Source organism: Falco naumanni, chromosome Z (assembly GCF_017639655.2).
Source record: "Falco naumanni isolate bFalNau1 chromosome Z, bFalNau1.pat, whole genome shotgun sequence".
In the NCBI taxonomy this organism is placed as follows: Eukaryota; Metazoa; Chordata; class Aves; order Falconiformes; family Falconidae; genus Falco; species Falco naumanni.
In genome coordinates this window covers 67,152,675-67,178,680 of record NC_054080.1, presented here as the reverse complement: position 1 = coordinate 67,178,680, position 26,006 = coordinate 67,152,675, and the positions used below count along the sequence as shown (strand labels likewise).

General features: G+C 40.5%; 1 protein-coding gene across 1 annotated transcript in view; it reads right to left on the bottom strand.

Moving 5' to 3' along the window:
* Nucleotides 1-26,006, bottom strand: part of LOC121081436 (chondroitin sulfate proteoglycan 4-like) — a 43,831-nt gene that overhangs the window by 6,387 nt on the left and 11,438 nt on the right. Inside the window, 7 exon segments of the mRNA XM_040580463.1 lie at nt 2,963-3,135; nt 7,238-7,369; nt 13,008-13,206; nt 18,656-18,832; nt 19,627-20,097; nt 20,962-22,371; nt 22,373-24,532. Of these exon segments, the coding sequence (XP_040436397.1) occupies nt 2,963-3,135; nt 7,238-7,369; nt 13,008-13,206; nt 18,656-18,832; nt 19,627-20,097; nt 20,962-22,371; nt 22,373-24,532 (4,722 nt within the window).

Below are 26,006 nucleotides of genomic sequence, written 5' to 3'. Positions count from 1 at the left end.
GCAGTAAATCATCAGAAAAACACATGCTTATACAATATACAACCATTTATCTCTTTAGGCTCCAAAGCAAAAGGCAGTTTTCAGACTGGGATTCTCATCAGTTGAAACAGCCAAACTTTTAAGATCAATACATTGATCATAATACATTGAAACTGCAACAGGATTTCTAATAACTGCAAGTCAAGAGGACTTGAATCTCATCCAGTAAATTTGGTGTCTGCTCTGCCTGTCATTCAGTGGCCTGGAGAGAAGACAGCTATATCTATTAAATCCTTGGCAAGGTCCCAGGCAACTACTTACCTGGCTTGCATGTGTTTGTTTTTAATTGCCAGAGAGATCCCTGTCTGAGATGGTGCTGGTTCTAAGTTTACTGTTTGTAACGTACTCTACAGAATATGCAAACACCCTGGAGGAACTCATTAGCACACATTCCTATCACATATACTTGGAAGCGTGAAAAAAAGAAAACAAAAAAGCCCCTGCTTCTATCACAGATGAATCATTTTAGCAGTATAGAATCTGAGCTGAGACTACAGAGTGTTAATCCTGAAATTACTGCAAGAGCCCCTGTTGAGATCAACAGGGAAACAGGGCTTTCAGGGTTGGTTTTCTCAGCAGCCTCAAAACCATCGCATCTTATTATATAAAACATTCAGACTGATGTTGTAAAATCTCATATGCACATCTCCAGGTTTATGCCTTCCCTATATTGATTTAATTCTTAACGGCTATTGTAGGACAAAACAAACAAAACTGATATTAAAAGGATATGTTGGTTCAAGATAACTTTCCAAAGCATGCCTCTAGGACCTCAGTTTGGAGTAAGAAAATTTTTGTAACAAGAACAGGCACAATATGCACCCTTATATTCAATGGCATTTAGTATCAATCTTAATAGGGTTATTTATTTTTTTTCAATTGCAAACCCATGCTAATATCTGGGCTGAGAAGACAATGGAATTGGTGAGGATTTCTTTGTTTACCTCTGTAATTACTTCAACTATAATGAAGAAGCTGTGGCTTGCTGCAAGATGAAAATACTTCTAAAATACTATAGAAATTACTGGCAGAGAAAAAAAAAAATAATGTCAAAACCTACTGGGTTATTCAAGTGTGTTTAATATGCAACTAATTTTCTTGTATTGGCTGAACAACAACTGTCCATGAAAAAAATTTCTTGGAATGAAAGCAATAGTGATTTCAATTCTTTTTTTTTTTTTTTCCTTTTTTTCTTTAGCAACAAAGCAATAAACCACAGGGAATAGGGAAGAGTTCAGAACCATACCAAAACTGCCAACTGCTTTTATAAGCTAGCTGCACAGAACTTTACAGAAGTGAAATTTCAGGTTCCATAACACAGAATGAAATCAATGAAAACCCATAGAACTAAACTAATGCAAAATATTTTCAATTAAAATCAGGTTTACAATCTTCCTAATAACAAACAGAAATTTAATATCGTATTTTCCATTATATGAGGAATATACAGTGTTTACAATATCAACGCCATTTTCTCACTGATACTTAACTTCACATGGCTACAACAGGCTAGACCATGAAAGTTTCTTTAGTATCTCTTTTCTCTCCATTCTCTACCACAATAAATAGCAAGCTGGTTAGAATACTTTAATTCTACCTGCAGTAAGTCACTTAGCTCTATTGTTTGAAGTGAAAATGGCCAATACAAATGCTTCTGACAGAGAAGAAAGGCATACATGTTATTACAGCTCAAATTCTTACACAATTTACAAAGTTCAAAGGAAAGTTAGCTATACATTAGTAAGAACTGAAGCTATAGAGAATACGCAGCATGTTCTGACATGGCACTGTCTGATAAACGTATGTAAAGATCATATCCATAGCAAAAAGAGTAACACTTCAAAACCTTAGCTGAAAGATTTTCTGTCTGACATGCTTAACTGTTTCATCTAATGCTCATAAAAATCACATATTTTAGAAACAGAAGGGAACAGTATCATTAAACAGTTCATCTCCTTCATAATGCAAGGCAAAACACAGCAACTATTGCAACAAAACCAATACCATAATAGGATTAGAACACAGTTTTATGATTATATATTCTGTGTTCATCTTGATTTATAAAGTTCAAGTGAAGATTCACCCCACCACAGTCCTTGGTCAGGTTGTTTCAAAATCTGAGGACAACTAATAAAAATGTCAATCTTTTTTCCAGGTTTTATTGGTCAAGTTTTTATTTTTGGTCAATAAATTTTCTCATTCCTTCACACACTAAATCAAACTGCCACTTTTAAAATCTGTAAACATATATCAAGACCAAATTATCTCTTAATTTTTCCTCCAGCGAAGTCAAAAGATTGAGCTCCTTTTATCTCCCCTGCTTAGATTTTCTGAGAATAACTTAGTGCATGCAGTGCACACAGTTGTGTTCAGATTCTGCATACAGACGTAAGTAATTTCTTTTCAGATGCAAAAGAATGTTTTCCATCAAGTTACATGAGCTGCCATGTTTTAGTCATTCAAGTATGAGACCCTGTATCACAGTTAAGATTATTTAAACACTTAATATCACAGCCAGTCAAGTCAATAAAAGTCCTCTTGGGGACACCCATGAGGGCTGCGTACAGCTGAAATGCGTCTGATACTTGGACTTTTCATAGAGCAAAAGGCTACTCCTGCCAAAAACTAACGGCTTCCAACCTTGGACTGCTGGTTAATGGCACCAGAACAGCTCTTCTTGAAAAATACAGTTACAAGCAGAACAGTGGAAATTGCCAAGGCCCTGTAGTATCCAAGTAGAGGGGAACAAAAGCTCCTCTTGCATTCATTACTAGATGCCAGATAATTAGTGACATGCACTGATGGATCACATATGCCTGCTTACTTAACAGATATAAATGGATCCAACAAAGAACAAGCAACTGAGATGCCCTTTGAAATAACAATCTACCCCTGAACTATTTATTATAAAGTAAATGCTTACCATAGACTGCGTAAAACTGAGGATTTCCTGAGTAGTATTATCAGAATTTACTCTGACCAGCCTTCCAAGTTTTGGGGAAGTTACAATCATAAAAGTTATAGTTCTGTTTCCTGCATTGGTCACATCATTGGTTACAGCTTTCAGATCGTGTCGTGAAATAGGTTTCCTGAAACCTAAAAAATGTCAATTGTAATAACATATATTTGCAACAGCAATTTTTCCCAAAAGCTACGTTTTGTACGCACAATCCACCCTCTCATCTAGGTATTCTACTTAGCATTTTAAAAACATTTTACATGATCAGCAGATTTACCTCTTTTTCTGGTTATCTTCCAGTTACAACTCTTCTACAGCTTTTTCAATCAAAAAGCCCATCAGTAGAATGCACATTTGTTTTACAAATTTTAAAAATGCAGCTCTCTTCAGGACATGTAATCACTAAATACTAGCTTTTGCAAAAACAACCCAAGGTAAGGAATAGAGCATGTATAAAGAGCCCTGCTCCTATATTACATGTCTAGAACTGAATTCAGACTCCAGCTGAAGTCACCATTGTTAATGTTTTTGGTAATCCCAGTTGCCCACAGAAGGCAGGGTGACTTGGCAGAAAGAAGCCTTAACACAGCAAAGTTTCTAGTGAACACACAAACTAAAATCAATTATTACCAGAAGCTTGAACCACACTTTATTGATATGAAAGATGATTTTCATTAAATGAAATTAAAAAATAAATACTGGTTTAAACAAACTAGGAGGAGCATCACACAGCAGAAATAACGGCCTGAACTGAAATAATGTATTATTAAGATGGACAGGGACTAAGGGGTAACAAAATCCTTTTAATACATAGCACCACACCACCAGTAATGTCTGGCTTAAATATTGTAAAGATTTATAAAGATCCTTCTGGCATTTAGTCAAACCAAAACTATTTTTGACATAGCTGTGACAAAATCAAACCTAGTAATTTCCTAAAAGAAAAAAGAGTTTTTACTTGGCTTCTTGATGCAGTGTTTCATGGTACACACTCAGTAACCTAAATCTCACGATTAATGATACTCTTGGAGGAGCACTAGATTCATATAATCCTATTCTCCATCCCCACTTCTACCTCATTTTTAAAATTTTCCTTCTTTCTTGAGCAACAAGCTTTTACAGGTTGCAATACATAACTTCAGATACTAGCTGTATATATCCCTGAAGTCTGAATTATCAATACATATTCAATAAAGCATAATGTTTACACAGAAATTAACACAAAATAAATGTTCGTGCTACAATATTCAGAAGAAAAGTATGGTAAGGAAACTGAAAAATGGGGATGTTCTGCAAAGCCATTAGTAATGCCAGGATTCTGCCTGTTCACGTGTAGTTGCGCCCTGGTTCAAACCCTATCTACTTTGAAACAAAGTTATAATAAAAGAGAACTTCTGGCTCTGCCTGCTTTCCCCTGCCTCTCTGTCCATACTGCTCTGAAGAGTGAAGCAGTTCCTCAGGTCTAGTAAAATTCTCCCATACTCTGTCTAATTCAAGAAGTCTCCCTTCTGTTCCTCTCTCTTCTTTTCCCTTTTTTGTGTGACAAAGAGGGAAGCATGACCTTGTGTTGCGTGTACAGCAGATGTGGTCAGGAACATAGAACTGAAAGCAACAGCTAATCAGACCGCGTGTATCTGCAAACTCAGTTATTTCTCAATAATCTCTTACTTATGCAAATCAGGTCTCATTGCTATAACAGAGTAAGACGGAGTAACTGTCAAATATGATCACGCTGTAGCAATGGAAGTTACCCCTCCAGTTTTTCGTAAGTGTACCAGATTACCACACCACCACCATCACAGTGCAGGGACACGGGGGCCACAAAGTCCCTGTCTATTCCTAGTAGACTTGACCTCACAGCACAGGCTGAAATACAGTCTTGGGCCACAGACAGTAAAGTCACTCATGCTTTCCTGTAAAATGGGATCCTTCCCCAAACATAACCTCCTCCTTCACCCACTTTTGTCCTGAGACATCAGAACCTTTTCCAGCACTCACAGATGTTCTGCTCTGGTCCAGCACCTCAACAGGGAGAAGAAGAAGGTTATTTGCCAGCCACAGACTAGGTGAAGGAAAGGGAAGGGAAGCGCGCACACTGTCTGCTTGCTCCCACGGGCAGGAACAGAGCTGTTGCAAAACCAACCCCACCCAAACGCAGGAGAAAGAGGCAGAGATAGGGCAGGAAGACACACAACAAGGATGGGTGCTGTAGATTGTGCCCAAGCTTATCCATACAAGTAAAACGCAACAGCATAAGGCCATCACTGGTATGTAATAATTATGGTGTTAATTTTTACTGTCTACATTTAAGATTTGGAAAGTGCTTTGGCATGAGTATTCTGCCTATCACTGTTGAACAGTTATGAATCATCTCATCTATGGACTGCTTAAACAGCTCTACCTCCAAATACCTAGAAGGCAGGCTGCCTCTTCTTCTCAAAGAGCTACTCAGGTCATTCATTCTTTGAGTAACTGCTTCCCTGAAGACAGCAAATTTCCACATGGTAGGTATCTAGCATGTGTAAGAAAAAACTCATGTATCTTGTAGTCAATTTACTTAGCACATTGAATAAAATAAGCTTCTGTTGAACAAAAAAAGTCCATAAATTGTATAAACAAATCTGGTATATCCAACACAGAAGAAAACAGCAGTATATGCTCTTATAAAATTGCAGAACAATATGCTTAAGAGAACAGTTTACACCCAGTCATGAAGAAATACCAAATTCTTCAAGATAAATTCAATTTTTACTTCTCTAAAGAGAAGATTGTTCAAGTTGTCTCAAAATTAACTTTTCCTCCAGTGCTATAAAATATAACAGGACACTGGCTATTGTTTTTATGTGTATTAACCATTTGGCACCATCATTGTTGTAATAGTAATTTCATGATAAGCAAGTACGGCTGAAACCCATACAGCTCCAGAACATCTTTTAAAAGCATCATAAAGAGAACGGGTGAAAAAGCTAGTATTCTAACACCAAAAGGAATTTTGCCAACCCAAAGTAAGCAAGAATTCAATAAAAACTCTAGGCTTAGATGAATACAGATTGCAGTGCTGAAAGAAATACTCTATTTTGCAAACTAGAGAACAGATTGACAGTCTGGAGACTCTGCCCTCCATGGAAGTACCAGGCATACTCTTCTTACAATTATCTCTGTCTTAAGATAGAACTCCTGTAAACCCCTGTGCCTGAGGCAACCTTACACACCAAAATCCCAGATTAATAAACTCTGTAAGTGGATTTATGTGAATCCCATTTATATTGACTGAAGTAGAAGATCATGCCACTGCAATCTCATTTTTTGTTGCCTGTGTTGAAGTGGCTTTTGTTGCAAGCCTTTGTTTATGCTGCTTATATTCAGGAAGTTTAAGAAGCTAAAGTCTTCTCCTTCTGTATCAAATTAATAAATTAAGGTACAATGTAATACCTATAAAGCTTTACCAATTCTCATTCTCTCTCTGGCTGTACAGATCATGTTTAGACCAAAAAGAAGGTAGCACAAACAGAAGTGTGATGCAAGACATGGCTGAGAGAAGACTAATCTTAATTTCACCTTTAATCCTATAATTAATGTTAGATTACTAACTCAATAAGGAATTACTCTTGCCAATGCAAAGCAGTAAACGGCTCTGGTGAGACTCTTAACACATCAACTCCTACAGGACTGGGATTTCATTAAGAAGATACTCAGCTGCTGATCCAACTAGTTTGAAACACACAAATACAAACCAAAGCTTTCAGTTCTTCTGATTCATCAGTGAGTCTGTCCTGCTCTCTGTAACTCAGCTCAAACAATAAGAAAGCAAACTAGCAGTCTGGCAAACTTACGCGTGCTATTCAGAATCCCATGGACACAAGCTTCACTTTTGCTTTTACCAGGCAAAATCACAACCAGCTAAGACACCTCTAAATACATTAATATAGAGTTTTAAACAAATCTGAATGGGGAATGTTCAGAGTCTAGGCAGACACTGTTATCGTCACACTGCACTTATTTATTTCACTGCCAATTTCCATGACTCCAAGCATATGCATATATAAAAAAATTAAAGACTATAAAACAATAAAGCCATATGTTGTTTGAGAAAACATAACTGTTCTTTTGAAAATCAAGACAGAGAGATGTTCCTAGGTACAGTTTTCTTTACTTTAGCCAACTAGCTATCTGACAAATAACTATATATTATGTAATTCTTCCAAGTAGACAAAGTCACAATAACCTTTAAAAACAGACCTGGAAAGACTCCAAGGCCTTTGTTCACTTCAAGGCTAATGACAAGCATCTGAGCTGTGATGCTAAAAGTCTGTCGAGGTGCAGAGTTCAAACCATCTGTTACCTGGAAGTTGAAGCTTCCAGACATCGCTCCTGTAGAAAATAAAAATGTAAATTTATTCTTGTCTTATTCCATTTGTCATCCAAGACATACAAACATACAATGGACCCCTTTTTCTCCTGGCTACAGTGAAATATATCCAAAGTCATCCTGAAGCAATTTTTGATCAGTACCTCTTACCTTAATTAGAATTAAATAAAGTAATAATGCAGAGAACACCTTCCCAAGGAAAAACTACTGGCTGTTGTTCACACTCAAGGCCAGACACCCCTTAGATGTAAATCAGCAGGGTGCACATTCTTTCTTCACTGACCCTGGTAGAGCTGAAAACCAAGTTAAACTTGGGGAGACAACAACACCCAGATTTCCTATTCCTTTTCCATCTTAGGAGTGACCCTAAGGAGCACTTAAGCAGTCATATTTTGGCAAAGAAGGAATCTGGTGAGAAAAACAAGTAGAATGTTCTTTCATTTCCATTTACGTTTGAAAGACTGAATCAACTCTCAGGTTATTTCCTTCACCTCTTCACTCTGCTTCAGCTTTGCTGAACAGCGTTATGTTGTCACAGCTTAAACTATTTCAGAGGTTATGTGTACTTGCACATTTTTTTCTTTAATCTTAGGTTCTGCATGTACTTTGGCATGAGCGATAGCAAAATATCTCCACAAGTCTGAGTGGATTGCTGTAAAAATCCACCTCTCAGTACTGACTTACTGCTTTAAGTAGAGGCTCCCCAGCTTAACTAGGTAAAAAGAGAGAATGAAAAATAGAAACATTAACTGTTGCAAACAGTTATCACTGCTCTTCTACTTGCTTTGCCCAATTTAGCAATGAGAATTGCTACATGAATATATATCCTGAAAGTGAGAGGGATTCCATGTACTTTCATATAAAGACCAGCACTCCTTGCCTCATTAGAAATTAACATATCAGAGGAATCGAACGTGGGTTGAGATTAAAGTTAAATCCCCTAGGCAATGCTCTTATATCCAGCCTGGCACCGAGGCAGCTCTAGAAGATCAGGTCATATTGGTTTTATTTTAAAAGCTTCTATTCTCTGACGGAAGATGCACAAGTAGTTGCACATTTAAAAAGGCATTGAGGAGTCTACTATTTACCTCAGGTTGGGGAAAAAAAAAAAAAAAAAAGGCTTACTTAGCCTTACTTCAGTTTTTTGGCTAATGCAGGGCAACTGCCCAACTGATACAGACATTTTGTCATTGGCAGAGTCAGGAACAAGATTAAATCCTGAAGCGCTGCTTGGGTGGAGCACATATTATTTTGTCACAAATAAATTCTAAAGGCATACCTGATCAGAGGTGATAAAAAGGACCCAGAAAGAGGATTGCAAACACTGCACTGAAAAGACCCTGAGGCTTCAGAACCAACAAGAGTTCAATTCAGTACCCCTCGAAGGAAAACACTGGCAGGATTTAAGGGCAAGCCTCATACTGTGAAAGTGGGATGGGAGCACCCTGGAGTGAAGCAAGGGTGGAAAAGAGAAGGAATTATCACACGGAAGGAGGAGTACGGAAAAGGGAATGTATATCCTGTTTCTGCATTTATGCTGGTGACAGTACAGTTGGGGACTACAGAGGAAACAAACACAAAATTTAAGGGGAAAACAGGAGAACAAAGACAGAAATTTGTAACTCACAGCACAGAATAAGCAGCACAATGTAAGACCAAACAAAGATGAAGAGAAATGAGGTCTAATGTTAGAGGCATAAAAGCCAAGTACAGTAGTACTTTCTTTGGCGATACAAAGGACCCCAAGGAAGGGGAGTCACTGCTATGTACAGATGTAAAAGATCTGTGGTGCCACAAGGAGCAGCCAGGATATGGAAGGGCTGCCTCCGCCAAGAAGATGCTGCTCTTCCCCTTGGGAAAGGGCTAGAGTGAGTAGGAAGGGTAGACACCAAGCTGTGGAGAACATGAAGTGAGGTTACTTCCCAGGAGGAGCCGAAGAAGCTAGCACACACTAGAAAACTCAAGATGATGGTCAGAACAGCTGAAGATAAAAAGGGGTAAAATGCTGGATGAAAGCAATCAGATAAGGAAAGGCCCCAGGACAAGGCTGGAAGCAAAAAGATGGAAGTAACAACTACATTCTAGCAACAGTCCAAGATGAAGGAGGAAAGAAAACCACAGACTGAGAAAGGAAAAGAAGCAAAATGTCCAAACTACTTCCTAAACACTAGAGGCCATGAGGCTGAGCAGATGGCAGAGCCAGAGCAGCTGCAAGAGCTGACACATGACCTGAGCAATTCTACTTTTCAGATTTACTATACAACCCACACTCCCACTCACTGGAAAATGAAAATTGCTGTTCTTCTTACTTGTATTAAGATTCACTTCCTAAGACTACAGATGTGCATGTGCCCTTTCTGGAACCCAAGACTGGATTAATTTCATTACATTGAGACTACCACCATCCTACCACCATAAGGGTTTTTAGTCAAAGTCTCTCTCGGAACAATTTAAACGGCTTGGCTCACTTTTGCCATGCTCTTGACCTTTTATTTCCTGACTAAATTATTTGAGCAGGATACTTACAGCTCACCAGCAGCTGCTTGTAAAGCAATCTCAGCAACGCATATGCACTCTGCAAGACAGTGCATTGGAAGACAGAGCACTTTAACCTGCACCAAGCCTCATAAAGACACAGCACAGATCTGGAATGACTGCTGCACCCAAGGGAGCACGAGAAATAATTCCAGCCTGCCTCGGGGCTGGCAAGAAAGTGCTGTGGAGGCAGCAAGGTAACAAGTAGGATTTCAACCCTGGACTTCAGGAGAGCTAACTTTGGCCTCTTCAAGGACCTGCTTAGAGAAATCCTATGGGTTAGGGCCCTAGAAGGTAGGGGTGTACAAGAGCACTGGCTAATATTCAAGCATCGCTTCCTCCAAGCCCAAGATCAGTGCATCCCTGTGAATAAGAAATCATGCAAAGGGGCAGGAGGCCTGCATGGATGAGCAAGGAGTTCTGGCAAAGAAGGAAGTTTATGGGATGTGGAAAAATGGACAGGCCATTTGGGAGGAATATAGGGATGTGGACAGAACATACAGGGAGGTGACAAGGAAGGATAAGGTCCATTTGGAATTAAATCTGGTGAGGGAGGTCAAGGACAACAAGAAGGGTTTCTTCAAGTACCTCAGCAGGAAAAGCATGACTGGGGAAAATGTTGGCCTGCTGCTGAATGAGGTGGGAGCGCTGGTGATGAAGGACACAGAGAAGGTGGAGTTACTGAATGCCTTCTTTGCTTCAGTCTCCACTGCCAAGGCCAGCCCTCAGGAATCCCAGACCCTGGAAGCAAGAGAGGAAATCTGGGAAAAGGAAGACATTCCCTTGGTTAAGGAGGATCATGTTAGAGATCACTTATTAACACCCACAAATCCATGGGCCCCAATAGGATGCACTCCGGAGTGCTGAGGGAGCTGGCAGATGTTATTGCTAAGCCACTCTCCATCATCTTTGAAAGGTCATGGAGGACAGGAGACATGTCTGAGGACTAGAGGAAAAATGTCACTCCAGTCTTCAAAAAGGGCAAGGAGGACCTGGGAAACTACAGGTTGGCCAGCCTCACCTCCATCCCTGGAAAGGTGATGGAACAGGTCATCCTGGAGGTCATATCAAAGCATGTGGAGGAAAAGAAGGTCATCAGGAACAGCCAGCATGGATTCACCACGGGGAAATCATGCCTGACCAACCTGACAGCCATCTATGATGGAATGACTGGCTGGGTGGATGAGGGGAGAGCAGCGAATGAAAGAAAGAAAGAGACCTCAGCAAGGCTTTTGGCACTGTCTCCCGTAACACCCTCATAGGTAAGCTCAGGAAGTCTGGGCTGGATGGGTGGACAGTGAGGTGGATGGAGAACTGGCTGAACAGCAGAGCTCAGAGATTGTGATCAGCAGCACAGTCTGGCTGGAGGCCTGTAGCTTGTGGTGTTCCCCAGGGGTCAGTGCTGGGTCCAGTCCTGGTCAACTTACTCATCAGTGACTGAGTGTCCCCTGGGCAGGTTTGCTGATGATATAGAGCTGGGAGCAGGGGCTGATACCCCAGCAGGCTGCGCTGCCATTCAGCGAGACCTGGACAGGCTGGAGAGTTGGGTGGGGAGGAACCTGATGAAGTTCAGCAGAGGCAAGTGTAGGGTCCTGCACCTGGGGAGGGACAACCCCACGCACCAGCAGAGGCTGGGGCTGACCTGCTGGAAGGCAGCTCTGCGGAGAAGGGCCTGGGAGTGCTGGAGCACAGCAAGGTGACCATGAGCCAGCAGTGTGCCCTGGTGGCCAAGGCGGCCAGTGGGATCCTGGGGGGATCAGGAGGAGCGTGGCCAGCAGGTCGAGGGAGGTGATCCTCCCCTCTGCTCTGCCCTGGTGAGGCTGCAGCTGGAGTGCTGTGTCCAGTGCTGGGCTCCCCAGTTCAAGAGAGACAGGGAACTACTGGAGAGGGTCCAGTGAAGGGCTGTGAAGATGGTGAGGGGGCTGGAGCATCTCCCTTCTGAGGAAAGGCTGAGGGACCTGGGCCTGCTTAGCCTGGAGAAGACTGAGAGGGGATCTTATCAATGTCTACAAGTATCTTAAGGACAAGTGTCAACAGACAGGGGCCAGGCTCTTTTCAGTAGTTCCCAGAGACAGGACAAGGGACAACAGGCACAACCTGAAACACACGACATTCCTTTTGAACACGAGGAAGAACATTTTTTACTTTAAGGGTGACGCAGCACTTGAACAGGTTTCCCAGAAGGTCTCTGGAGACACTCAAAACCTGCCTGGACATGGCTCTTTGCAACCTGCTCTAGCAGGGGGGTTAGACTAGATGACCTCCACAGGCCACTTCCAACCCTGACCATTCTGTGGTTCTGGGATTCTGTACTTCTTCCATCTCCTTCTCCAAAAGGGTTTTTTTCCTTCTTTACCACCTACTTTCCTCTTTCAGTTGAGGTAACACAATAACAGACCTGGAGCAAGAGGAAAGAAGCTATCGCCCTGTAAAAGCCCCAACTCTTGCTCTGGCTGGAACGCCACCAGGATGTTCATTCCTGTGGCTTCCCCGCTCTGCCACTCAAGGGTGCGTGAAGCTGCCCTGATTTCTTTTTTATTCCCTACACATTCTCTCTGCAGCAGCAGCACAAATAACCCGACCTCTAACTCTGACTGCTGGCAGAAAAAAGTCAGTGTTTAAAGCCAAATTCCTTCACAGCCTGAAAGACAGGTTGACATCACCCAGATGAACCATAACTTCATTTCCCTGAGCTGCGCAGGCACAGAACTACATTGTGGTAGGTATCTGAGACACTGTTGGTCCATGAATTGCTCTGCGCTGTAGCAAGTAGAAGGGTTTCAGGAGATTCTCAATGACAATGGTCAAAAAAAAAAAGGGTTTCACATCTCTGAAAGCCACAGCAACATTCCCCTACTGCAAACCTGCTTTCAGAAAGAAGACTGTGACTAACCGAACCACTAATACACCGAGGTTTCTTGGTGAGCAAGCATTTAAGCAGTCATTAGGCCCTTTCCTGTTTAGTTTGTGAGATCATGCATCACATAACTGGTGCTCTGAGATTTTTGTGACATTACAAAGAGATCTTCAAAGGATTACAAACACAAATATACTGAACAGGAGAATTATTTTGGTAACAGAGGTGGTATTTTTGAAACCACATACCATTGTGCACAAATACCAGCTGCCCTTCAATTATATGAGCCTGGGTAAAACTAAGGATGCTCTTGTTTGGAGAAGATTTCAGAGCCAAGTGCCCATTGCTAGGTGGAGTGATGGAATATATCAGTTCTGATGGTGAGGAGTCCTTGTCTTCTGCACAGAGGTCATCAATAGTTATTTCCGTGACTGAACCCACCCAGACCTAGAAAAGCAAAGATAATAAAAAAATAGTAATAAAGAAAATGCATACAAAAGAAAACAGGGGTGAAAAAAACCTCAAAGAAAAAGAAAGAATAAAGATTTGTGCTGTGCAACGCTAGCAGCTATGACAGGTTTCATTACTGTCCATCCAAATCTCTGATCACGTACTGGAATAGTTAATGTTGGAAAACGGTTTTCAAAAACAAGACCATGAAATAATACAAGCAAACACACCCTACAACAGTTTGAATTTTAGATAGCCGAACAAGTGCTCTGTTTGTCAGGCACTATCCAAACTCTTACAAACACAACCAAATTGTATTATGATAACTGAGTCAAGGAGCTCCTTTCCAACACATACACATGAATATTAGTGTCATGTACTTCACAGCAGGCAAGGCATTCAACATGTTCTACTTTCACCAGCAGAAAAGAAAAAGGAAAAACAGCCTAGGTACAGTGCAATCTCCAATACAAATGAAATGTTTCTTGTAGCTGCATTGTTTCCTTCTAACAACACGCACTAAAGGCCCTTTCTCAGTGCTCCAAACAACCCACAGAGGTACTCAGTCCAGTGGGAGATGGAAGGAATCAACACCTCCAACAGCTGCGTACCACTTTGCAAGGTCATGCTTCCAGATAAAATAGTTAACTAGTTTTTAGAAAGACAGTATAAAAGTCAATACTTAATTCCAGTCAATCTTAATTATTTCATTAATTTTTTTAGCTTAAGATATGCACAAGCTGCAAGATCCTTCTTTCAGCACAAAGGACTGCTGTCTGAAATTCATCCATGACTTTCTGGATAATTTCTTGTTTGGAAATTATAAGCAACAGCCCATTTTACTCTCCATCTTTGCTATACTTATTTGGAATTACAAACAAAAGTGTAAGACTAACAAAGAACAATACATATTTATCTCAACAAGAAATGAACATTCAATACATCAATACCAATTCTTTCCATGCAGAGTTTGTATTAAAGCGTACTATCTTAAGAATCTGAGCCTTTAAAAACCTCAGTTTGAGCTTCAAAAAACTGCATTGTCCCTTCCTGTCTTGCTATGGTCTCAGTACACTTAACCAGTATCTGGTAGTAACATCACACCAAATGGCTGAAGAGGAAACACGATCCCTGACAAAGGGTATTTTACCTCTGCCAGAACCAAAAAACAGCAACCACAGATGTTTCCCTACATATCAATTTTGCTTTTTAATAAAAACCATGGAAAAAAACCTATTAAAGCCACTGAGATTTTTGCCATGATACTTCAACAAAGGAAAGATTTAGACTACATTGTGCCCCAAAATAGGTGCCATGGAATAAGAGATACTAAAATGAAATTATATGTGTTTTCTAATTAGAAAAAAAAAAGCTTGAAAAAAAGTTGTGTTCCATTTTATAACAGAAAGTATCTTGTAACCAGGAAGTAGCTATTTCCTGCCTTGAAATACATATTTCTCTGTAATGTAATTACTACTACTGATGTTTGATAAAAGATGCCACCTATAAACAAAAAGGATAATAACTAATAGTAAAGGCTGCCTTATTGAGCAGCACCAAATAACCACATCAGTGTCACTGTTTTTGTACGGAGACCCTTTAACTCGGTAGCACTTGATTCAAATCATTCTACAAAAAAAGTTCACATACAGAATATGCAAAAACATAAGAAAGGATTTTGCAAACATGTGTTTACAAATGATTCATTGAGTTTCAATTTTTTTCCTCTTACTAAAGGAAGAACTGAGCTGTATCTTCTGTAAGGCCAGTGTTTATTTCTATTGTTCCAGCACACTAACACACAATGCTTTTTAAAGTACTGCACATGACCTGCAACATGATCCTTGAGGAATGAAAGGAGATCCAAGAGCTGAAGAAGGGCTGTAGGGAAGCTGACACCCAGAATACTGCAAATACTGTGCAAGTGTCTTATTTTCCACGTCTGGGATCAAGTCCTCCTTGAAGAGCATCATGAAAACTGTATCTGAACTTCCAGAACACAGCATTACACTAACTCTGCATGTGCCTAACACATTCCACAGGCATAGTCCCAAAAAAGGTTCATGACCCTCCCCAGTGAGAACTAATTCATTCTGCTCTACTTACAGCATCCAGCTTATCATACCTCCTTGCATGCTACATATCCTACCAGAAACTTTATATTCATGGACACTTTAATACTCTGGTGAGTGATTTAAAGAAATCAAACAAAATAAATACAACAAAACAACAGTGTTTGAATTTGTTTTTTACTTAAGTCTAATTCTAGGAAAACACAGCCCTCTTGTGGCAACAGGAGGATACGGTCATTTCACAGCATCATGACCCATAAACGTATTTAAACATATACATAAACACAGCAAATAATGCCAGGGTAATGATCTTCTTAAGAATATCCTATTTCCATTCTCCATTCCCACTCCATTAAAATAAAAATAAAAATAGAACCTGCGGAAATTTTAGGAAATTGTACCTAGAATGCTGTGCAGTTTCTAAATAAAAATACCCCTCATGCATTTACTGTTCTAATGGAAAGACTTTAAATTAAATGCAGGGATTACCAGCATACACTACAGAAGTTCTCAGGATAGTACAACTTTCTGTATCTCATATGTTATGTTAATGTGAATACTTCAGCATGTCATAAAATCACAAGGCAGGAGGACACCCAACAAATCCCTAAAAATATCACTTACTTTCACTCCCTAGAGAAAAGTCAATAATACTTCCTAACATTTTTGGTTGTTTGTCCTCCTGAAACTCCCTGTGGTGTTCATAACCTTCACAACAACAGACAAGGTTGTTTGAAGAAGGGATGTTATGGATGCCTCAGAAGTGAGGAAGCTAGAGTTGAAGGACCCATTCAGCATGTGTGCAGATGCCCAACAGTTTCTTGCATTTGGCCAGAAGCCCTGTGACAAAGGCCAAGATTAACTTTCATACATCCACATCAACATCACTGGCCACATAAGGCAGCTTTTCACATAAGATATTTCTCAACAGCAGATGCCATATACTAACCTATTTTTCGATTGTTCAGCAGTTCTTTCTAATCCTTTAGATTGAGATCTGCAAAATTTCTGAGGTGCTAAACTTCAGTCAACTTAAATCATCCTATTGGACCTCAGTTTTCAGAGTACTGGTCCCTTGTTTTATACTTATGTACATTTTGAACATTTCCAACTTCTCAAAAGACATGAAAGAGCTACTGTCTTCCTAAAAGCAACACACAACAACTCAACATTCACCACTACAATGTCCTTAAGGAGCACAGACTGCTTGGCTAGAATATGGAGCCAGCGAGTATCACCCTAAACAGGAATGCCTGCCTCATCTCAATATTTAGCAGGACTAAGAAAACCCATTTTACCCCACCTACTTGGGATGTGTAAGTTCGCTTGGAAGAAGGATCACCTCAGTGTGTCCCTGCCAGGACGTATCTTCCAGCTTCATTTTAGTCTGTACATGAATCCGACATATGTCTACTTATTAGTACCCACTCACGACAAAAACTAAGGTTATTCCTCATCAATAGCTTACACATGACCAGCAAAACCACAGGCCCAAAGGCAGCATACTGGTTCTGGGTAGCATGCAAAATGCCTCCCCAGAAGAGAGGACCAACTCTGTCTAGGTTAAGCTCTGTTATCATTGTTCTTGGGAAGCCCAGGCTTACAGATACTTTTAGAAAAATCCATATGCTGCAGTGCCGTGCACTGCAGTTGTGTTAACAGACTGCAGTTCAATGCCACTAATGCACCAGAAGAGAGACACAGAAAAATCCAACTGGACATACGCCCCTCTTGTCTGTGACTGGACAAACATTACAGTGTGCTGTGCTGATGTCTGTAGAATACCACTGTAATTACTTTAACCAGGGAAGGTTTTACTCTTGTGAATTTGAAATGCTTGTGAAGTACGTGCTTCTGCCAGCAGTCTCTGCACAAGCCAGGGTGTCTTTTGTTGCAGGCATCTGCAGACTGTCACAGACTATCTGCTGTCACTGCGAAGCCACGCGATACTACTACTATCACTGTTTTAAAATTAATGTCCTTTCTCATGTGAGGAGGCTAAATACACAACAAAAGGTTATGATTATCTTTACAGCAATCTATTCTTCCTCTGCAACATACAACTATGTAAAATTACATGCATGTTTTGGGTGCCACCAATTTGTAAACTGGACCATACGGCACGAGGGATGGTGTAGCATCAAAATACCCTGCTTAGCTTCTTTCAAACCCCTTCCTAAATATCTTCTCTGTCTTGATGCCTCTCAGCTGGTTTACAGTGATCACAGGTTCATCAGCTGACCCATATCCATTTCATTCTGCTTTTCAGTCACCTAATTTATTTTTACTCATCAGATCTCATACTGGAAGCCTTTACACACAAGGGCTTTTTGGTTTACATGGGTACAGTGTCCACAATAAATTGGTTCTGGTTACTATGATTATAACACAAACAAATAACAAGCCTATAAATAAATAAGCAAATAAATAAACAAACAAATCTGAAAAAGCACTGAAACTGAAGTGATAGTAGTGACTTTTTTTCAAAAATCAAAAGATTAAGAAGCCAGCTACGGCTGTTAAGAGCAAAAGGTAGCATCCATTGATGATTTTAAAATTTTCTTCAGAAATTTGGTGGCAGAGGGGGAGTTAAGACACAATTAGCATGTTCTTTTTTTAGCTCCTAGTATCACACGGTAATAGTTTCAGTGTCTGTACTAATACTTGGATGACCTCTAACACTCTAAGTTTTCACAGACTGCATCGTATTACTCTTATCAGAAACTTCTAAAGAAGGGAACATTCCTGGTTTGTATCAGAAATACCCAACGCATAGTGAATTCCCTAATGAAGTGACAGTGAAAATGCTGCTCACTCCTCTTGCTCCATCCCACTGGGGATCCAGAGAGAAGCACGCAGCAGAATGCCCCTCCACAGGTCTGACCTTTTGGTACACTTACAAGGCAAGAAGCACAGGGTCTGAAGCCTGTCCAAAGACAACAGTGAGATGTTTGCACTCTCATTATCACTACTCCTGGTACTTTTCTAAGCTACACCATTCGTTAAGAGCCCTCAAGATGCCCTAGCAAACAACACTAACACACAATGATCCAGGTGCAAGCCATCCCACCCCACAAGACCTGTCAGTCCAAGAGACTTCACGTATCTTTAAGATTAAAATAAAGCTCAGTCAGCCTTCTAGATGAACTTTACATCACAACAGCAGAAAGTGTTCTTCATGATGACTAGAATCTCCCTAAATATACATTACCCTACCCCTTCCCTTCATTAACACTAATTTACTTAAACCCCAGGACCACCATTTGTTACATTGACTGCCCCACCAGAATCAAACCTAATGCTCTGTTAATGAAGGTACATTAACTGGTATCAGGTTAGAAATAATTTCAACATCACATGATTGACAAACATACCTGAAGAATTCTGTTAACTTTTATAACAGGAGCTTCATCATTTACGGCAGTAACTGTTACAAATACAGTTCGGGGCAAGCTTTGTTTCCACAATTCCGTGTTATTTACCATCACAGTAAAATTGTCCATCAGTTCCTCGCTGTCATCATGAACATAGTAAATTAATTCTTGCCCCACCTGAAAAATGTAACAACCGGAAAAATTAAAGAGGCTAAAAGAAAATGCCACAATGAAAGAAGAAAAATATTCAAGTCTTGTCATGCCTCTCTGTATTTATTGCCTCAACTTTTTATGACTTCTAAGACTTTATTCATGCTCATATCTGATCTGTACCTCTATATTTGTTGTTCTGTTCACAACAGCAAAATTTACAGCTCATCTGCCCATTCCTCTAGCCAGAATATCTTAATTTGCCATTCTCAGCATTCCCCCTTCACCCTGAAGCACAATGTTTCCTGGAATCTATAAACTGAATACAGTTTTAGTAGATGGTGACTTACAGTTTTGTTTCTTAGAGCTAAAAGACTGAAAATTAGTTTATCATGCATATACTGCTTCTCTGTGAGCAAAGACATGACTGAAGAAAAATATTTTTTTTCCATTTTCCTCCTTGTTCAATCTACACACTATTTCCTCTGGTCTTTTCGAAATGTACTCACAGTTTGTCTGTTTTAGGTTTCCAGAACACCAACAACTCTGCCTAAGTGTGAGTGACCCCATCAGTCTACTGTGATTATAGCACACTAGTCTGTGTGAACTTGTACACAAGGAAGTGATGTGGTTCACCACAACAAGGCACCCTCCCTCCCCACCCTAAATGACAAGGTAGCAACTGCACAAAGGTCTTCAGTACAAGGCCAGAATAAAGCTCAGACTCATGCATCTCACCACTTCCTACCAAATCACCTCATAGCTTTTAGCAATACAAAGAATTAATCACGACTACAGCAAAGCAGATCTAAATGCATTACCTGTTTTCTGGTAAATGTGGTTAACTTTATTCCAGGAACATGAGAGTTTTCAATATAACCATGTTTTGGCTGCTCAATTAAAATAAATTCACAGCTGAGTCCTGCAAAGTGTCTACTAGAAATTTTAAGGTAGTCTTCCACCAGGGCTTTTGAGCCCCCTTCAATTACCGTGAAGTTCTGTACTTCTAGTGGAATCATTCTGGGGATGATGTCTACAGAGATCTCAATTCCACTCACTGTTTGGACACTATTGGTCACATCCAGAGAAAAACGGTCATCTAGTTGGTCAGAAACTGTCTGCACATACTGAACTTTTCCCTCATCAACATCTTGCTGTGTGAAGGTCAAAACCGGCCTTTGGTCAGCACTGAGATAATTTTCTTCTGAGGAAAACTTCCGAATGTATCCATGTGCTGGAAGCTGTCTTACTGTGAACACAATCTCAGATGAAGAACTGTTTTCGTGAACAACCTTAAATTTAAAAACATACCCCAAAATTATTTAAACAGACATGGGAGAAATTCTATAACTCTCTTCTGAATTTTTCACTTTTAACCCTGAGCTTGTCTACCTAATTAATTGGCATTCTTATCTGGGTTACGTAGTTCCTAATACAGGCTTCTTTAAGTAGACGTGTTAAATAAACATGGCATGGCAGTGTTTTGTAACCCCAATTATGTTTTTTAAATTTTGAATAGGAACAAACCGCAGAGTTAACTACTGGCTAAGAACTGCAGACCCCTGCCTGCAAGGAGGATTTGGCCAGCACAGCGGTGTGCTGCCAGAGCCCTCTCGCGGCAGTTACTGCAAGGCTACACACAAACCATGGAGGGGGAAGCATTACCCAAATAGAAACGACCACAGGTTTGTGAGTCTATGTTTTTAAACTTTTGCATGCAATCCCCAGACAGTGTTAACTGGGCTAGTTCCAAACTGAATGAAACAAAACCCTTTTTTCCTTGGCATTTCCCACCAGCTCAAGTAAGAACAATACACGAAGTACCAACAATTGTCACAACTAAAATAAATATACAAGTGCAGCGTGCCCAAATCTTAACTTTTTCAAGCACCAATATGTAACAGAGTCAAAGACTATGGGCAGCTTTTTCCTTTAATATAACCAGTTTTCCTTCTTAGAAATGGAACCTTGCTAGTGTCAGTCTCCAAAATTACGCATCCAGAATGCAGTCATGTTACTGCAAACCAAAAGGAGATAAAGAAGTCAGACACTAAATACACTGCAACAGCTGAGAAAGTGGTGAAGAAAACTTGCTACGAGACTGGAGAAATGCACACTATTGGTCTATGCACACTATTAACACACAGTTAACTTACTTGCAGTTTTCCTTTACTGATTTTCACTGGTTTTCCTTCTTCAACCAAAAGATTGTTTTTGTTCACAATCCTTGGTGGCAACTGGTGACTTTCCAGATATATGCGAACATGCACTCCAGCATCCAGATGGACATCTCTAGCATGGATTGTAAAGTTAAATGTGTCAATACGGTTGTTGCTGCCATCATGCCTGTAAGTCACATACCCCTTTATCAGATCAAGCTGAGTAAAAGAATCCACCAATAGATTATTTACATATATTCTTCCATATTTGGGGAAAGAGACAATCTCATATGTAAGCTCATGATCATTTCTTAGGTCTTCATTTGTAACAGCACTTAGGTTAGCTGTTGTAACAGTTTCCTCTTTCCCTTTCTGAACCAGCAAGCCTGTATTATTTGCCAGCCTAACATAAGGATCAGTGGCGCTAACTTCCAGAAGCGAAGAGGTATAGTGCTTGCCATCTGTCACAAAGAGCACAAAACGCCCAAAATCTGCACCACGGTGTATGAACAGGACTTGCTTCTGCTCCAGGTCCACTTGTTTGAATTGGTAGAGTCTGTGCAAAGTATCATTTGTTAACACCAAGTCCCCATTGGAGATGCCACGTCTAGTATATAGCAACTGTCCATCATCAAAATCAGAATCAGGATCATGATAGCAAAGATCTGCCAAAGTTAATAATCGCTGCCCATTTCTTACTACATTAAATATCTTATCAATTACACGTACTGGTTTCTCATCATTCTTCAGGTGGACAGAAATGTTGAATTTAATTTCTACTGACAAAGGTTCTACTTCTGGATCAAAGTTTGCCCACTGTCCTGACTCTTCACTGGAAGCTCTTAAAAGAAATTCATCAAATGCTGTCTCAGAGTCATCATGCACATACATAAGGCGGTTATCAGTTATATCTTTGCTAGTGAAAGTGGTGACATTGTCATTACTTTCAAATGAGCCTAAAAATTTACTGAGCTTTAATTTCCCATGCTTAGGAAACTGTGTAACTTTATATTGGAAAGTTCTATTATCTGGTGTTTGCACAAACAATTTTGTGCTTGTTATTAACTCTCCTTCACCTTCAGCAACAGTCAGGCCACTGTTGGTCAAAATAATGTTTCTGAAATCTGATTTGATATAGATGTCAAAGTCATATAAATTTGATTCCAGGTACTTTGTAGAAATGAGGAATCTAAATGAATCACAGTTGTCTTCATGGTATTTGCTGATCAATTCATATGCTACTTTTTCATTAGTAATATCTTTCTGGCTAAAGACTGAATCTTTTTTCAAAGGCTGGTCATTAAGCAGTATCTGTCCATTCTTTGGTAGGGACTGCAATTTAAAATTAAGCTCATCTTCAGGTATTTCTAGATCCACAATCACAGCAAAAAGATTATCTGAATTCAAGGTGGTTTTTTTTTGATTTTTCAACTTCCAGAGGAGCATGTTTCAATAAACTGTACCTTAACCATTTCACTTTGATTGGGAACGTGTGCTCTTCACTGATTCTGTTCCCTATGTTGACTTTGAATTTAAATTGATCAGTTACGTTTTCCATCTGAATTTCTTTAAAAGTGCTACAGTATCTCACACGGCTGCGCTGAACAGAGCGTTGAGAAAAAGAGTTGACTTGTTTCCATTCCCCGCTGGAATGCTGTCTTTGGACTTCCCCAAACTGTGGTGGCTCTGTGATGTCATACCGTATCTCCAGCTCCTGGAGGTTGGCATTTGTTTCAACTGCGAGATGCCTAGGTGTGATCAGAGCTGTAACACCCTGGAGTAGCTTTACCCCTGAGTTGTTGACAACTCTGTAATCCAAAGGAACTGCCATGACACGTAACACAACAGTGTTGCTCACCTTCTCCCCATCACTCGCCCTCAGAACAATCCTTGAGTTCTTGACACCTGTGTGGACAAAGAAAACATTGCCTTCTCTTAAATTCTCGTTAGAAAAAGTAGTAATAGGTTTTCCAGGATGCTTTGAATTTTCTAAAAATCCTGCATCTGCATTCAGATTTCCAAGCACTGAAAGACTAAGATCCATAGGATCTGTATCCCTATCTAGAACTTTTATCAGATCACTAGTCAAACGTTTTTTTGAGTTCTCTAAGAGAAGCAGCAAGTTTCCCTCGGGAAGTGTGATCTCAGGCGCATCATTTACTGGAGTGACAGTAATGCTGAATACATGATGCTCATTTCCTTGCAAATATGGAGGCACAATCTTCTCACTAGTGGTAGAAATGGAGAAATTAAAATAATCGTAAGTGTCCTCAGAGCCATCATGGACATAAAGAATCTTCCCTTGCCACACATCATTCATAGTAAACGTATTTACCTCCTGCGCTGGTTCAACGTCTAGCTTTAAGTCTCCATGAGAGGGTCGTTCCTTTATTTCAAATAGAATTTGTGATTGATGAATCCCTAATTTCTGAAAGTCTAAGTTGACTTTTATATGTTTAGATTCAAGTGAAGCTTGTCCACCCTCTAGCACAATCAAGTTACTTAGAACTAAAAGGGGACTTTTGTCTTCCTTGCCCAGAGAGACAGAGCTTTCAGGGGAAATGGCAAATGTTGGGGCTGCTTTCACAGTAGGGTTCTTTACAGCCATGTCTGAAGAAAGATTTTTATTAAAGGTACTTTCTGTTTCACATCCAGCTGAAATGTCCTTTGTTACCAGAACATTCTTCAGTGATTTCTTTTCTGAATTGGTTTTCAGGTCTCTTAAGCAACCTTTGAAGGATCCTCCTCTGGCATACTTTCCAGACACTGAGATTAGCTCTAACTTACTCAACTCTAATCGTGTGCTGTCATCTACACCACCAACAAAGAGAGACCCCTTCAGAAGCGGCAGCTTACTGTGGGGAGGCAATGATTTTTTCACAGTTTCTTCATCCAATGTCAGCTGCAAATACTCTGCAGTAAATTTCAGTTTGATGTAGTGCCAATGACTATCATTGACTGACCTACGAGAGGAAAGCTGGGTTCTACTTTTATGTTTTCCAACACAGGCTTTAATTAATCCGTCTTCAATTTCCATTGCAATGAAATCTCCCGCTTGCCCAGGATGGTAAAGCAGCAAGCCACGTGCAGCTGAGGTTTGCAATGTAAACTCCAAGATTCCTTCATCGTCAACATTCCATGATGGGAAAGAAACATAGGATCTGGAACTGAAGAAACTAATGGGTTCATCTTCATCTGCGAAGAATTCATCACTGCATCCCACTGAAACTTCATGGAGATTTTTAAAGCCAGGAGAAGGTCTCAGAGGCATCAGAATGTCCAGCTGATTGAACAACATGTCATCAATACACCCTCGGAAACCAGGTAGTGCTCCAACAAGGTAGGGAACTTCAAGTTTACTAGTACCACCTATGTAGAATCCATAATCTATATTTAATTCATAGAGAATTCCAGGCATTTTTGCACTCGTTCTATCATGTTTATCAGTTACTAATGTGACATTATCATGTTCATGATGTAGTTCAACCAGGTGCCAAGCTAAATCATTCAGCTGAGATCTTTGCTGAGAATGCAGTACTCGTTCCCCCATGCCAAAGTTAATTCTCAACTGCAAGAGAGGAGAATTTTACCTATCAAAATCCAAAGTGGTATTTTTCACAATCATATATTAAAATATAGTTAATACATTACTTTTCATATTAAGCACACAATTTACAAATTATAATTGAAAAAATAAAATCCCACTAAAATTTTGTGTAGGCTTACTTGGCATCACAAGTATGACTTGAATAATTACAAAAGGGCGAATGGGCTCCTCAGCAGTTCAACTAGGACTCCTGAGAACCCAAGTGACAATGATCTTTCAAGAACTTACCCTGCAGAAAAACTATTATTTGGATCCAAACATCTTCTATGATGCTAACTAACATCATCAAATCAGAAATTCTGCCTTTCCTGAACATCATGCATTGAACACAATGATACAATTTGATCTTAACATAACGATCTTGATTTCAGTGGAAATGAGGAAGACGCAGGAAACTACAGGCTGGTCAGTCTCATCTCAGAATCCTTAGATCCTCCTGAAAACTATGCTAAGGCACATGGAAAATAAGGAGGTCACTGGTGACATCCAGCATGGCTTCACTAAGGGCAAGTCAAGCCTGACAAAATCAATGGCCTTCTATGATGGGATTACAGCACTGGTGGATGAGGGAAGAGCAACTGACAACATACTTGGACTTGTACAAAGCTTTTAACAGTGTCCTGCACAACATCCTTGTCTCTGAACTCGAGAGACGTGGATTTCCTGGGTGCACCACTCAGTGGATAAGGGTGGTGAATAACGTGCATGGTCGTACTCAAAGGGTTGTGGTCAACGGTTTGATGTCCAAGGGGAGATCAATGAGGAGTGGCATTGCTCAGGGATCAGTGCTGGGACCAGCACTGCTTAACACCTTTGTCAGCAACATGGCCAGTGGGACTGAGTGCACCCTCAGCAAGTTTGCTGACAACACCAAGCTGTGTGGTGCCGTCGACACGCTGGAGGGAAGGGATGCCATCCACAGGGACCTTGACAGGCTGGAGAGGTAGGCCCATGCGAACCTCATGAAGTTCAAGAAGGCCAAGTGCAAGGTCCTGCACCTGAGACAGGGCAACCCCAAGAAAAATCACAGGCTGGGTGGAGAATGGATTGAGAGCTGTCCTGAGGAGAAGGGCTTGGAGGTGCTGGTGGACAAAAACCTCAACATGACCCAGCAACATGTGCTCACAGCCCAGAAAGCCAGCCATGTCCTGGTCTGCATCAAAAGAAGTGTGGCCAGCAGGTCAAGGGAGCTGATTGTCCCCTCTATGCTGCCCTCTTGAGACCCTGCCTGGAGTACCATGTTCAGCTCTGGGGTCCTTCAGACAGTAATAAGGACATGGACCAGTTGAAGCAAGTCCAGAGGAAGGCCACAAAAATGATCAGAGGGCTGGGCACCTCTCCTATAAAGACAGGCTGAGACAGCTGGGGGTGTTCAGCCTGGAGAAGAGAAGGCTCCAGGGAGACCTTATAGCGGCCGTCCAGTGCCCAGAGGGGG